Source organism: Haliotis rufescens, unplaced genomic scaffold, assembly GCF_023055435.1.
Source record: "Haliotis rufescens isolate VD_foot unplaced genomic scaffold, xgHalRufe1.0.p SCAF_103, whole genome shotgun sequence".
NCBI classification, from domain to species: Eukaryota; Metazoa; Mollusca; class Gastropoda; order Lepetellida; family Haliotidae; genus Haliotis; species Haliotis rufescens.
The window spans coordinates 574173-588252 of NW_025963784.1; the positions used below are offsets into that span (position 1 = coordinate 574173).

Below are 14080 nucleotides of genomic sequence, written 5' to 3' on the forward strand. Positions count from 1 at the left end.
TCTGAAGCTATACTCGGTTGCCTGACGTCAAATGTCTCCTTGTTTGTTCAAAGCGTTCTGCTTTGGGATATGATAATGACATGGATGTGTATAATGTATACTGTGAACAGGGCGTTACAGCAGAGCGGTATTCATTGAATGTACCCGTATTACAGGCAGCCAACCGTCATGTCGTATATAAAGCGCCACGTCACTACACATAGGACAGTCCTAGTTTCTCTTTCCTTATGCGTTGTACAGAAAGGATGTGAGGACAAAGTCACACGGCTGACATTGCGTAGACAGAGCTATGGATAGAGAGGACAGAGAGGTGATAGCTCCGTACTTCACGGGGAAGAACAAGGCACTGAAGCTGACTGAAGTGTTGGAAATACTGGAGAACCCTGATGACACAAGGGCTTTAGTAACACCCCCTGCTAAACCCCATGGAGGAGACGGGTACTTGTACAGGGTGGAGGCAGACTCGGCGGAAGGTAGGTTGCATGTCTTGAAGTTTAAACATAAATAAAAATGCATAATCTGATGAGTATTAATAAAGGGAGGATTAATAATGAAATAAGACAGTATTAATGAAACACTAAATGTGATTATTTGTATTATTTATTGTAATGTGACATGTTGTGGGATGTGGTGTGATTGGGTCGTATGGGTGGGTACTGGGAGCAAGTAGCAGGTGTCAAATAGTCAAAGGAGCCAAAGACCCGTGAAGATCCGGGGAAGAATTTATAGGTCTTCAGCAACACCTGTTTGCCGTAAAAGGCGACAATACTTGTAGTAAGAGGCGACTAACAGGATCGGGTGGTCAGGCTCACTGACTTGGTTGATGCATGTCGTCAATCCCAATTCCGTGTATCGAGGCTCATGATATCAATCACTGGATTGTCTGGTCCAGACTCGATTATTTACAGACCGCCGTCATACAGCTGGTCTATTACTTGGTTCGGCGTTAAACAACAAACAAACAAAAAACAAAAAAACGGAGTGGCATTTGGAAGGAGGGTAGTCATTGTTTCTATAATAGTCCTGGGCTCGAATCTCAGATTTGTCTTTTATGTGATTCTAGGCTTGTAAACGTCGATGACCTATGAAGATCTACGCAATTTTACGCCACCACTCCACTTTACCAAATGTTACTTTACTCATGCTTTAGCCTTCACAATGTAGAGATGAATAGCGACCTACTAGACCCACTTATCCCAATGAAAAATACAAATGTAGTTGACTAAACGTTCACATACTAGTATGCTGTGATCGCGATCGTGATATCAGTTAAATACAACCCGCTATTGACACAGTCAGCACGTAACATAGGAATGACGACTTATCTCTCGCACTTGTGGCCATGAGCCGGATCTTGCAAGGGAATATACGTACTCGTGTTACCTGTAATGAAAAAACGTTGCCGACTGCAACTCGTACATAGCACCCCGATCTGAGGCCATGCAACGCACTACCAAGCTCTTTGTATTGATTCAGGTTGCAGATCAATGCACGTAGCTAGGCAGTGATAATGAAACCATTGTACGCTCAATAGCATTGGCAGTTTATCTTTCCAAACAACTAAATTATTGCACTTAAAGAACATACGAGGAAGTTGATTGTCAATGTGTTGATTGTTTGGGCCGATGGCAAATATTCACTAAGAAAGTTTGCTGGCATGTGCGGTACTGATCAGGTAGCAGATGTATTGTAAATCCCTTGTACATAATATTGTGGCAACATTATTTAACATTTTGTGACATTTGTTACATTGTCTCATATTTACAAGTTTCAATTTATTCATAAATTAGAACGTGTTCTTGTCATCTTTGGTCTGAAGAAAGCCACCTTGAATTTAAATGTAAACTTTTGTGTCGACTTAGAACCTTTTAAATTTGGATTTAGACTGTTTGCCGTGAACAACGTGACATCCAGATTCGTCATTAGTAGACACTGTCTATAACCTTCACATTGTGTCCTTAATATTATTTCGTTATTGATCATTCTGTTTGATGGTGGACGTGGATGTAGGCTTGATTCTATGTTTATATTAAATTATGTTCATTGCAGCAGATACCAACTATAAACCAGAAAACATTGAATCAACTAACGCGAATTTTAGGGGGAAAACATGATCGAATCTGTATGTATATTATATGAATTATTTTTATTGCAGCAGATCCCAAATATATAACCCAAATATATATCCCAAATATATAACCGTAACTAACACCTAACCGACCGAAATGACGTCTTGTAATCATTAAGTTATTGACATTTGTAATTCATTTCGTCTTGCTCTACAGACTCCTGGAAAAATGACAACTACTACTTCAAGCATAATGGTTCTCGTGAACAGCCTAAACCTGCACCCAAGGTTCTCAAGCAGTACTTCGTGGCTTATAAAAGTGATGGCAGCACCACCAAGGCTTTTAAACGACAGGCATACAACTTGCTCGAGGGAGACGTGAACTATATGTTAGTACACTACATTGGGAAATGCACAGTAGCATTATCCGATCCAAAATATGAGAAGCGTTTGAATACATCCCTCCACCATGAATCCCAGATAGTGAACAGTAACGCGAGAATAGCTGGTTCTGGAGATGAAGATGGTGGAGATTGGGAGACCAGGGATATGGAATGTGATCATGATCGTGCAAATACTAACTCTCCTACTTTCCTGGCTTCCTTAGATGAAGTTAGCTCAAGGAAAAGGACACATGACCCTGATATGGTAAATCGTGTGAAAACTCCTAAACGTTCAGAAAACGAACGAGTAATAGAAAACAATTTGATGGACATAACCACCGAATGTGTTAGTCATCAACATGATGAAAGAGCGACCAACCTCAAGTCACTCACCGAATATTTGCTGAACAAACGTACTCATATCGTTATCGCAAGACGTGTGTTGAAGCAGACAAAATACTGGGAGAAAAGCACCAGCTTTTCTACCTTTGACAGTCCATGTTTATCATTAATCGCTGACGTCGAATGTAAATGGAGAAATGACCTTACAGAAGTTAGTGGCAGGTTGAATTGGTCACGACTTAGCCCGGATGTTCTCGGCGAAGACCAGTGCAAGGATACGTATCACAGACTGGTATCTGCTGTCATAGTAGGTGCATATCACATGAAGACGGACATCACAGAGTTTGTTGACACCCTCTATATGTACCCATCACATGTGATGGGTGACAACGCCATAACAGATGACGACGATGGGACGGATCCTCAGATGTGCAAGGTGGGGCCCCACAACATACAGAGGAATCATCTCCTCGATCAAACAGCATGGCTTGGCGATGAGGTAATTTTTACGATTTCGTAGCTTATATTTTGCTCTTTATGTATTATATAATTTAATTCTGAAAATCCTTTCTAAAAGTTTAACATTACTTGGACAAATCAAAGGTACAAAATCGACCAGGACAACCTTCCTTCTCGGTCGTGGTCGGTCAAATGTCAAATAATGATATCAGGAATAACATTATTAAAGATGAAAATTGTACAAGATTGATAGATGATAAAAAACCATTTGTTCGAATAGTTGAAATTGCTCACAGGCCAAGTGGCATTAACTCGCTCAATCGTTATTTGAGCAGTTCAGACAGGATATATGTTGCCATATAATTGCTGGTTGTAACATGTGACAAAGGGGTTTCGCATACAGTAAACTACGGTTATAACGAACTCAAAGGGATTGCTAATTTTAGTTCGTCATAACGGTAGTTCGTTGTAAGCATATCTACAGCATAACTACAGCAAATAGTCGGGACCAAAAAAGTAAGTTCGTTATATCCGTCAGTTCGTTATAAGCATGTTCGTTATAACCGTAGTTTAACCTCCATTGCAGGTGATGAATGCATACATGCATGTCCTGAAGACCACGTAGAATAGGAACCACAGCCTCCACTGCGCTGTACTTGATTCCTTCTTTGTCAACCATTGGGAGAAAGACGAGTATGACGTGCACCCCTGCAAGGTATGGATGAGCATATTCATGTACATTGTATAAAGGGATGAGTAAAGTACTGGTATTAGGTTTTCGTCCAAAGATGGAAATTAAAGAGACATTTGAAGATCTTCGATTCGGTTATGGATCCTTGTTTAGCATCTACTTTAGGCTCTGAGAGATACGAGGTCAGTTTTGTAGACAGTTCATCGAAGGTCTAGAGCAGCAGTTTTCCTTTTTCAAGAATATCCTCACTGGACACATGTCAACATGCCATGTACAGTAAACTACGGTTGTAACGAGGTTTAATCCAAATCAGAGGAAAGTAATCGTATTGATATGCTAATATCAGTAAACTTGGTCAAATGGAAATGAAATTATTGTAAATTATAACACAGTAGTCTGTAGATAGACATACGTCTATGTGGTTAAAGAGCATCAAATGCATCTTGCTTGATCAGGGTAAAACATTCAAGACCATATTATTTTCCTTTTCATCAAAACCTTTACTGTAAATTAAAGCGACATAACCCTTTCCACGTTCTAGCTTGTCCCCATCTCAGTGGAGCTCCTTTTTTAAATATAAATGTATGTGCTTCTTTCCTTTTTTGGAGACTAGGCATTAGTCTGAAAAGCATTAACATGGTTGTTTTGCATCAGTGACAAACCCGATGCAATTCCATGTTTTGACTTGTACAATAATTATGTCCCTGTGTTTCTCGGGCGACCGGTTGACTTGTCTTTGCATGTGTTTGTGACGGGTGCCACCGGTGGACAGATTACGGTCACCTTTTGCGAACTGGTATTGTCACTATTTGCCAGTGATTTATTAGCACATGCTCGTGATGTAGTCGGTATCATTCAAGGTGTTTGTTTTAATTATGGCAATGATTTTGCGGATTTATTTTATATTAGGAGGAACTTGGAACTTACACGTGGATCCTGATGCCAGTGAACATGCCACTGAATCAACACTGGGTGCTTCTGGTCGCCAATGTCCAGGATGGAACAGTGGGCGTGGTCAACTCTAAGCCTGTCCTTGATGTAGGGGACAAACTTATACAACATTGGAGGTAATTTGAGGGCCTGGCCAGCTATATGTAGAGATAAACCTTTATTATCCAAAACTGATATCGCTTGGGTGAGATCAAGTGATATATATACTGTAGATATTGCTGCAACATAACTGCATCACACTGTTTTGCAGACCATAGTGACGTCATTGTTACCATGACGTCACAAATGACATCACTAATTACTGCTACTGAAGCTGTTAGCAATACATTTTACACTGAAACAGCTGGCAGAATGATGTTGATGATAAATTAAATCTCACCCTTGTGTCTTTTGATGTAAAATATATCAACACTCGGTGATATTTGACTCTAAAGACACTTGGTTAAGATTTTCTATGAACAACACTGTAAGTAGTTGGGTCGAACAGGTGATGTGGTCAACTCACAGCCTACAATTGATGAAGACTACTGTGCTGATCAGATTTGAGGTACACACTGATGAATGTCTGCTGCCGATTTTGAAACAAAACCTGCAATTTGCCTCAGCTACAAACGTGTAGTTAAGTCCCAAATGTATAGCGCTAGGTTGTAGGTGGGTTTGAGGCAGCGGAAACAAATAGAGGTCGTTAACTAAATCCTATATCTATTTCAGAAAATATACACGCAGTTTGAGGAGAGGTGATGGGTCAGTGGTCACATGGACAAAGACAGAATATCCAGTACTGAGTCAAAGAGATGGACATAGCTGTGGCGTGTTTGTGAATATGGTACGTAAACTAGATGAGAACAAGATATATAAATCTTTTATAATTGTATAATATCAAAAATAAGAGCAATACGCAAGAAAATATGATGAATTGCTACTATTTATTATACAGTCTACCTTTCTCCACATTTACTCTATTTTCACCAAATCTTCTGAAATTCCACCCATCATGGGAACTATATTACAAATGGCATTCGCATGAGCATGCTCTTGGGTACTTGCCATTCAAAAGTGTCATGATCAAAACTGAATATTTCTAGTAGTATCTTAACATACCATATCAGTATTAATATACTGATCCGTTTCTACGATATGTGTTTACTTATATTTCCATAGTTCTAACAAGTTTTGGGATACAGTACGTTTGTATTATGAGGTCACTGATATACGAATACCAACGTCATTGAACATAATATAGGATGACGTTACAAACAAGAAACGTGACGCCAATGACGTCACATAGAAGTCCGTTGTTAGGGATAAGCGGACTGCTATCAAGTTACAGTTGACAGCAGATTCCTGTTAACATACGGGCAGTTTTATTATAATTCTAACTACTTTAGCAATTATGCTTGTTTAAACGTTAACATTTAGTGCATTATTTATTCCATTGTTAACGTTTGTGTTTACATTAGAGGGTTGTATCGGAAACACGCCCCGACCAATATTTTTCTCCTTACCTAATATGACACCGTATACTGCCACTAAAGACACCTTCGGGGTCAAACACTGAAGAACAGTGCTTTGTTGTTTTTTGTCAATTGTTCGTCACCAGTGGCTCTATATTGTTACAGGCAGCAGAAGCTGTACTATCGGAGGTGCCTCCCAGTGTCATGAGAAGCTGCCACACTGTCTGGTACAGGAAGTACATCTGGCGCAGGTTGCGAGAATATGCTGGTGAACATATACCGCCTGATACTGACACACATAGTGAGTATAAATATTGTTTTCCAAATATACCTCAAAACCCAAATACATACTAAAGACAAAACCCATTCCATATTCATAAAAAAAAAATACTGGTAAAATCAGTTGACTATATCATGCGCATGTGTTTATGAATCACTATCAAATAGTGTGTTCACGACAAGGTGAGCATATCCTGCCAATAGCAATATATACCACAACAAAACAAGAATGTCCAAACCCATGTATCACTGGGCGTACTTCTTATGTCAGCAAACCTTATTATTCGTTTCCAGCTAAATCTAGCATTGTCGTACAACTTTTCTGTACTGTAAGACGCAAGCTGTTAGGGACAATTCATAAAGCGGTTTTATTGAAGAATGTTCATAGTTGTTTGACGCCGCCCTAAGCAGTGTCCCAGCTCTATGACGGTGGTCTGTAAATAACTGGACAAGACGATCCAGTTACAGTATTAATATCATGAGCAATTGGGATACGATGACATGCATCAACCAAGTCAGCGAGCCTGACCACCCGATCCCGCCGCCTCTTACGACAAGCAGAGTCGCCTCTTACGACAAGCAGAGTCGCCTTTTACGGCAAGCATGAGTTGCTAATATTTGTTACATGTGTTGTGCAAAGACTGAATACCAAACATGTTGGTGGTTAGGTTTTAAGTAATTCAATACAACTACTGATATAAAAATATATTAGACAAATTGCTTTAAAATGCTTAGAGACATTAACGTGAGTTATTAGATTGGCATATTGTGGATTGAATCCGCTGCTGGCTTGTTTCCAGCTATTGGAAAATCCTAAAAACGAATAGCAAATAATTCGCCGGTCGGTCATCACCACAACGTGGGTTCTCGGGATCAGTTCTGGTGCTGCTGACTTCACAGGCCTTCGAGGACGGGGGTCGTCTTCAAGGCACTCCCTGTTACACTCAAACTCTGCTGCCTAACTCGTTATGTTGGCAAAGAAGGGCCATACTTCCCCAGTGCTGTATTCATATCTTCATGGATGGCTTTTGGTTTTGTTAGATAAATCCTTTTTTTCTGCAATTCCACTTGACTGCACGTTCCTAAAATTTGTCCATATTCCAAAGGCCACAGCGCTCTGCCTGTTTGAATAACAGCAACACAATTTGCATCGTGTAATGTGCACAACATAGTTTTTTACTTTTGGACAATTCCTTCTATCAGAGGCTCAGATATCAGGCAACCACCGTTGCCGACACATTGCTGACAGAATATTGTCATTCACTCACTCATTCACTTATTATTCACATGCTATTAATGATGAAGTAACGACTGGCATTATTTCCATTGTTGAAGTGAAATATAAAAGCAGGTACATCATACATGTTACAGGTTTTATAAAAAAAATTTGTGTGTATTATTTCTTGTTATTCAAGTACGAGTGACGCCTGGCGAACTAGGAAGTGTCCGGACCTCAATATTCGAAATGGGCAAAAACTTAATATTGATACTGCAATTAGAGGATATGTAACCAATCACGATTTGACAAAAATAACATAATGTAGAGGAGTTGGGTGTGGGTAATGATAAAGGGAGACAACTATCAAAATATACTGAACGACAAAAGTCCCTGTGACATTGAATAAGACTTAATGCAAAGTAATGTTTTTTACAAAATCTGAAACAATTTCGGTTTGGAACAGATAAAAGACATACTGACTTCAGAAAATGCGTGATTTCATAAAAAACAACAACATGTCAACTTACAAATCAATAGCGTGTGTGTCCGCCTCTGGTTGCGATGCAAGCAACACATCTTCGTCTCATGGAATGGACCAGGCGTCGTCGCACAAAGTCCTGTGGGATATCTGTCCATAAATGCTGGAGCATGTTTCGAAGTTCCTGGAGTGTCTGTGGAACACGTGGTTGACGTCAAAGGCGCCGATCCATCTCATCCCACATGTGCTCGTTGGTGAGAGATCAGGGGAGCGAGCCGGCCATGGGATGACATTCACGTTGTTTTGTTGAAGAGAATCCTAAACAAGTCGAGCAATATGAGGCCGGGCGTTGTCATGTTGAAAGGTAATGCCTTGGCCATGACGACACAAAAACGGTAGAACAGGGCCGATGATCTCGTCGCGGTAGCGCTGTCCATTGAGATTTCCCTCCACCACTATCAAACGGGGGCTCCTCAGTCTAGCTGTTATCCCACCCAATGCCATAACGCTGCCGCCCCCGAACCGATCTTCTTTCATGACACAATGATTGACGTAACGTTCACCTCGACGTCGTCACACTCGAATCCGTCCATCGCTGTGGCTGAGGTGAAAACGACTCGTCAGTGAATAGAACTTGTCCCCACTGCATGGCTGTCAAGCGTAGACGCTGTCTGCACCACTGTAGACGTGCTTGACGGTGGTTTCCTGTCAAAATGGGACGTCTGGTGGGTCTTCTGGCAACAATTCCTGAACATCTGAGGCGGAGACGTACGGTTTGTGAAGATATTCGTCGAAGGCCAGGGATGCTTCTTGCAGTCACTCTTGCTGGGTGGAATCAATTTCGTACATGTAGGTGTGTTGTTCGAATCCAGTTGTGTCGATTATTTTCGCGTCTGTTGTCAACGTTGCCATAAACACCAAATGGTATTTCTGTGGACGTTAAATTGTCTTGCAACATCACGTTGACTCGATCCTGCTTCAAGCATACCAATGGCTCGCAGACGCTCATTTTCGCACAGGCATGGCATTTCGTAATGTTGAATAATTGCGTAATTTTGTTGTTTTTCTGAGTGGTTGTCGTCAGCACGATGCTAAACAATGCATAATGTATTACTATATTGAAAACCAAACTTTACTTGTTTTAAAAATACACTATAATATTGGTGTCACAGGAACTTTTGTTGTTCAGTATATGTTATTAAATTACGTGTTTTGACTTGAACCATATGTTACCATGTTTTGCAGATGACCAATTGCCTTTGCATGTGTTTGTGACGTGTGTCACCAGCAGGACAGGATATGTTTGCCTTTTCGTGAAAACCTGATATCACTATTTGCTAAAAACATACTCATTATCGGCCATAGAGGATCATAAAATATATGTGATATTTATATGTTGGCAAATGGTGTTTATTGTGGTTGATACATAGATTTACAAAGAAAACAGCATGTACAAAAGCCAAAATCTCTTTAATGTCTATTGATGTAGTAAACATTGTAAGCGTTAAAATATATAATGATTAAAAGTGTGTTTATTTCAAATATATTGCTAAATGATGAATTAACCTGTTTGGTTCTGTATTTGAAATATCGTTGTCCTTCTTGCAGTGCTTGAGTCTCAATGTGAAAAGCTGACAAATAATCCAGCGTCAACGAATGCCAGAGCGTTTTCGTATACAATAGTCAATACGTCGACCAGCATAGATGATACGAGATACAGTTTGCATAAAGCAGCCAGCCTCGGTGATATTAGACGCATGCACTTGTTGATAGACCAGGGGGAGCCTGTAGCAGGTACCGATGACCGAGTATGGACGCCTTTGCACTGTGCCTGTGAAAACGGTCACGTTGAAGCTGTCTCTGATCTGGTTTCCAGGAGGACGGACGACGTACAAAATAGAGCTCAACTTACATTGTACAATCCTGTCTTGGGAACGGAGTATATGTATCTAGCAGGAGCATATCCACTCCACATTGCTTGTTTAAATGGACATGAGAATGTAGCGCACATTTTGATCAATAGCGAGGCAAATGTTGACGACAAAAGTGAAAATGGAACAACAGCTCTTTTTCTTGCTTCTATTAACGGACATGAATCTGTAGCCGCACTTCTGATCAAGAATGGTGCAAGTGTTACAGTTGAGGACGAAGACGGATGGACAGCACTATATGTAGCTTGTCAGAATGGACATGAATCTGTAGCCGCACTTCTGATCAAGAGTGGCGCTAGTGTTACAGCTGAGGACGAGGACGGACAGACGGCACTACATCTAGCTTGTCGGGATGGGCATGAATCTGTAGCCGCACTTCTGATCAAGAGTGGCGCTAGTGTTACAGCTGTTAATAAGAACGGACAGACGGCACTACATCATGCTTGTCAGGATGGGCATGAATCTGTAGCCGCACTTCTGATCAAGAATGGTGCAAGTGTTACAGTTGAGGACGAGGACGGGTGGACGGCACTATATGTAGCTTGTCAGGATGGACATGAATCTGTAGCCGTACTTCTGATCAAGAATGGTGCCAGTGTTACAGCGGAGGACAAGCACGGATGGAAGGTACTACATCTAGCTTGTCAGAATGGACATGAATCTGTAGCCGCACTTCTGATCAAGAATGGTGCAAGTGTTACAGCTGAACACAAAGGCGGATGTACGGCATTACATCTAGCTTGTCAGAATGGACATGAATCTGTAGCCGCACTTCTGATCAAGAATGGTGCCAGTGTTACAGCGGAGGACAAGCACGGATGGACAGCACTATATGTAGCTTGTCAGAATGGACATGAATCTGTAGCCGTACTTTTGATCAAGAATGGTGCAAGTGTTACATTTGAGGAGGAGGACGGATGGACGGCACTACATCTAGCTTGTCAGGATGGACATGAATCTGTAGCCGCACTTCTGATCCAGAATGGTGCAAGTGTTACAGTTGAGGGCGAAGACGGATGGACGGCACTACATCTAGCTTGTCAGAATGGACATGAATCTGTAGCCGCACTTCTGATCAAGAGTGACGCAAGTGTTACAGCTGTTAATAAGAACGGACAGACGGCACTACATCAAGCTTGTCAGAATGGACATGAATCTGTAGCCGCACTTCTGATCAAGAATGGTGCAAGTGTTACAGTTGAGGACGAAGACGGATGGACAGCACTATATGTAGCTTGTAAGAATGGACATGAATCTGTAGCCGCACTTCTGATCCAGAATGGTGCAAGTGTTACAGTTGAGGACGAAGACGGATGGACAGCACTATATGTAGCTTGTCAGAATGGACATGAATCTGTAGCCGCACTTCTGATCAAGAATGGTGCAAGTGTTACAGCTGAGGAGAAGGACGGATGGACGGCACTACATCAAGCTTGTCAGAATGGACATGAATCTGTAGCCGCACTTCTGATCAAGAATGGTGCAAGTGTTACAGTTGAGGACGAAGACGGATGGACAGCACTATATGTAGCTTGTCAGAATGGACATGAATCTGTAGCCGCACTTCTGATCAAGAGTGGCGCTAGTGTTACAGCTGGGGACGAGGACGGATGGACGGCACTACATCTAGCTTGTCAGATTGGGCATGAATCTGTAGCCGCACTTCTGGTCAAGAGTGGTGCAAGTGTTACAGCTGAACACAAAGACGGAAGGACGGCATTACATCAAGCTTGTCAGAATGGACATGAATCTGTAGCCGCACTTCTGATCAAGAATGGTGCAAGTGTTACAGCTGAGGAAAAGGACGGATTGACGGCACTACATCTAGCTTGTCAGAATGGGCATGAATCTGTAGCCGCACTTCTGGTCAAGAATGGTGCAAGTATTACAGCTGAGGACAAGGACGGATGGACGGCACTATATGTAGCTTGTCATAATGGACACGAATCTGTAGTCGCACTTCTGGTCAAGAATGGCGCTAGTGTTACAGCTGAGGACGAGGACGGATGGACGGCACTACATCTAGCTTGTCAGAATGGGCATGGATCTGTAGCCGCACTTCTGGTCAAGAATGGTGCAAGTATTACAGCTGAGGACAAGGACGGATGGAATAAAGAGTAAATAATAGCTAACTTTAGTACTACTATTACAGTCTGAAGTACGTGTAACAGATGTGGCGTCTCCTTGGGCAAGTGACTTTGTTCGAATTGTCCCTTTTTCCACCCAGTAGTGAGCGGGTACCCGGTAGGATGAGATGGCAATGTGGTTGTTAACCTTCTAGCGCCTAACAGGCAGCTTTGTTTGTATACTCTCCATTGAGCTGAGAATGATTTTTAGGTGAACACTTTTTCCAATGTCTAAGCTTAGAGTATGCTTGTGCATGGAGAACAGCGCCATACAAATAACGTGGATTTTATGTCCGCTTTCGGGTTTGATTTTTATTTGTTGCAAGGTCACAGGAGTTGCCTACCATGTCAGTTTTCGCAACTGTCCTTGTTTCATGGACAGAGGTTCATATAAACCATGAAACGTTTACTCAAATACATGTCTAATTTGTATTACTGTCCAATGATATTTAAAATGCTTTGAATAATAAAAAGAAATATTCAGAGAATGTTATTGGTGCCTTTCAGCTAAATTACAAAATGTTATTGAGTTACTTGTGTCTAATACCTGAACATGACCTACTTTCAGTTATGTTATCAATGTCAAATATTGAGTTATAGATTCAGTGCCCAAGGGACGCAACTCTGCACAGCGAATCGCGGCGCATCCGTGCCCCCCGAGTTATAGATTCATGATTGAAATCATTCTTATGGCACCCAATAATTGCTTTTATCCTATGAGTCATAACTGGTTTTGTAAAACTCACAAACCAAGTGCATACCTTTAGAAAATCAATACCATGTTGAACATTTATTCTTTTTTGGATTTTTTAAATAAAACTTTAAATGTTTATACGATTCTGTTAAATCATTTCATCTTCTGGGGAGAAGAGGTGGCCTAGTGGTTAAAGCGTCCGTTCGTTCTGGGAGCTCGATTCCCCACATTGGTACATTGTGTGAAACTCAAGGCTGGAATACTAATAATAAGATTGTGTTCTTTAATCTGATTGGTTGAAAAACATGATTTACATCAGTTTGTCTGACTGATAACTGAACTTACTTAAATTAAATTTAAAATGATTAAGTTACCAAGACTAGAACACGCGTACGCCAGCCGACAAAATATCCGGCCCGTGTAGAGAATTAGAATTAGGTCTTCAGCAAACAATGCCTGCTCATAGAGTCGCAAGCTCCGACGTTCATACAGTTTGGCCCTCACTCTATGAAGGTTCATACTCCAATGAACTCACACAAAGTGAAGGTCAATTCTTATTTGAATGCATTGCATTTCATTTCCAAAATATGAACCACATAGTGACCAATAATTACATCCATCATTAAAAAAGGGAAGCCAAATTCTTGGGAATAAGTTTTAAAGACCATCTTAATTTCTAGCCATATGTTAAATATCTTAGCAAATGGCTGAAGGAACTGGATTTATCAGGTCGGGGAAAACCCCATACTGGTGACCATGAACCCAACTGGTGACCATGAACCCAACTGGTGACCATGAACCCAACTGGTGACAATGAACCCAACTGTTGACAATGAACCCAACTGGTGACCATGAACCCAACTGGTAGAATAAACTGGGCCTGTGTGGCTACAAAAACATGCGGTTTTTTGTCCGTGAGTTGTCTGTACTACTTGGCGCATAATGGTGGGTATAAAATACATTATGAAAACTTCTTTTATTCGTCGATTCTTATAACATTACCCC

At 41.2% G+C, this 14080-nt stretch overlaps 1 protein-coding gene across 1 annotated transcript; it reads left to right on the plus strand.

Annotated features, from left to right (window-relative positions):
* Positions 1 to 230: 230 nt before the first annotated feature.
* Positions 231 to 13172, plus strand: LOC125377899 (ankyrin-3-like). The gene is made up of 8 exons (XM_048391982.1): positions 231 to 473; positions 2286 to 3292; positions 3839 to 3967; positions 4853 to 5010; positions 5606 to 5720; positions 6514 to 6649; positions 9933 to 10976; positions 11223 to 13172. The coding sequence occupies exons 4-8, from the start codon at positions 4883 to 4885 to the stop codon at positions 12374 to 12376; spliced, it is 2577 nt and encodes an 858-aa protein (XP_048247939.1). The 5' UTR covers positions 231 to 473; positions 2286 to 3292; positions 3839 to 3967; positions 4853 to 4882; the 3' UTR covers positions 12377 to 13172.
* Positions 13173 to 14080: the final 908 nt, after the last annotated feature.

What these genes read in the sequence shown, in the direction of transcription:
- LOC125377899 (XM_048391982.1), top strand. Translation starts at nt 4,883, where the DNA reads ATGCCAGTGAACATGCCACTGAATCAACACTGGGTGCTTCTGGTCGCC. An exon ending in GTGGCGTGTTTGTGAATATG is followed by an intron (nt 5,721 to 6,513) that starts GTACGTAAACTA and finishes ATATTGTTACAG; the next exon opens with GCAGCAGAAGCTGTACTATC. An exon ending in AGCTGAACACAAAGGCGGAT is followed by an intron (nt 10,977 to 11,222) that starts GTACGGCATTAC and finishes AATCTGTAGCCG; the next exon opens with CACTTCTGATCCAGAATGGT.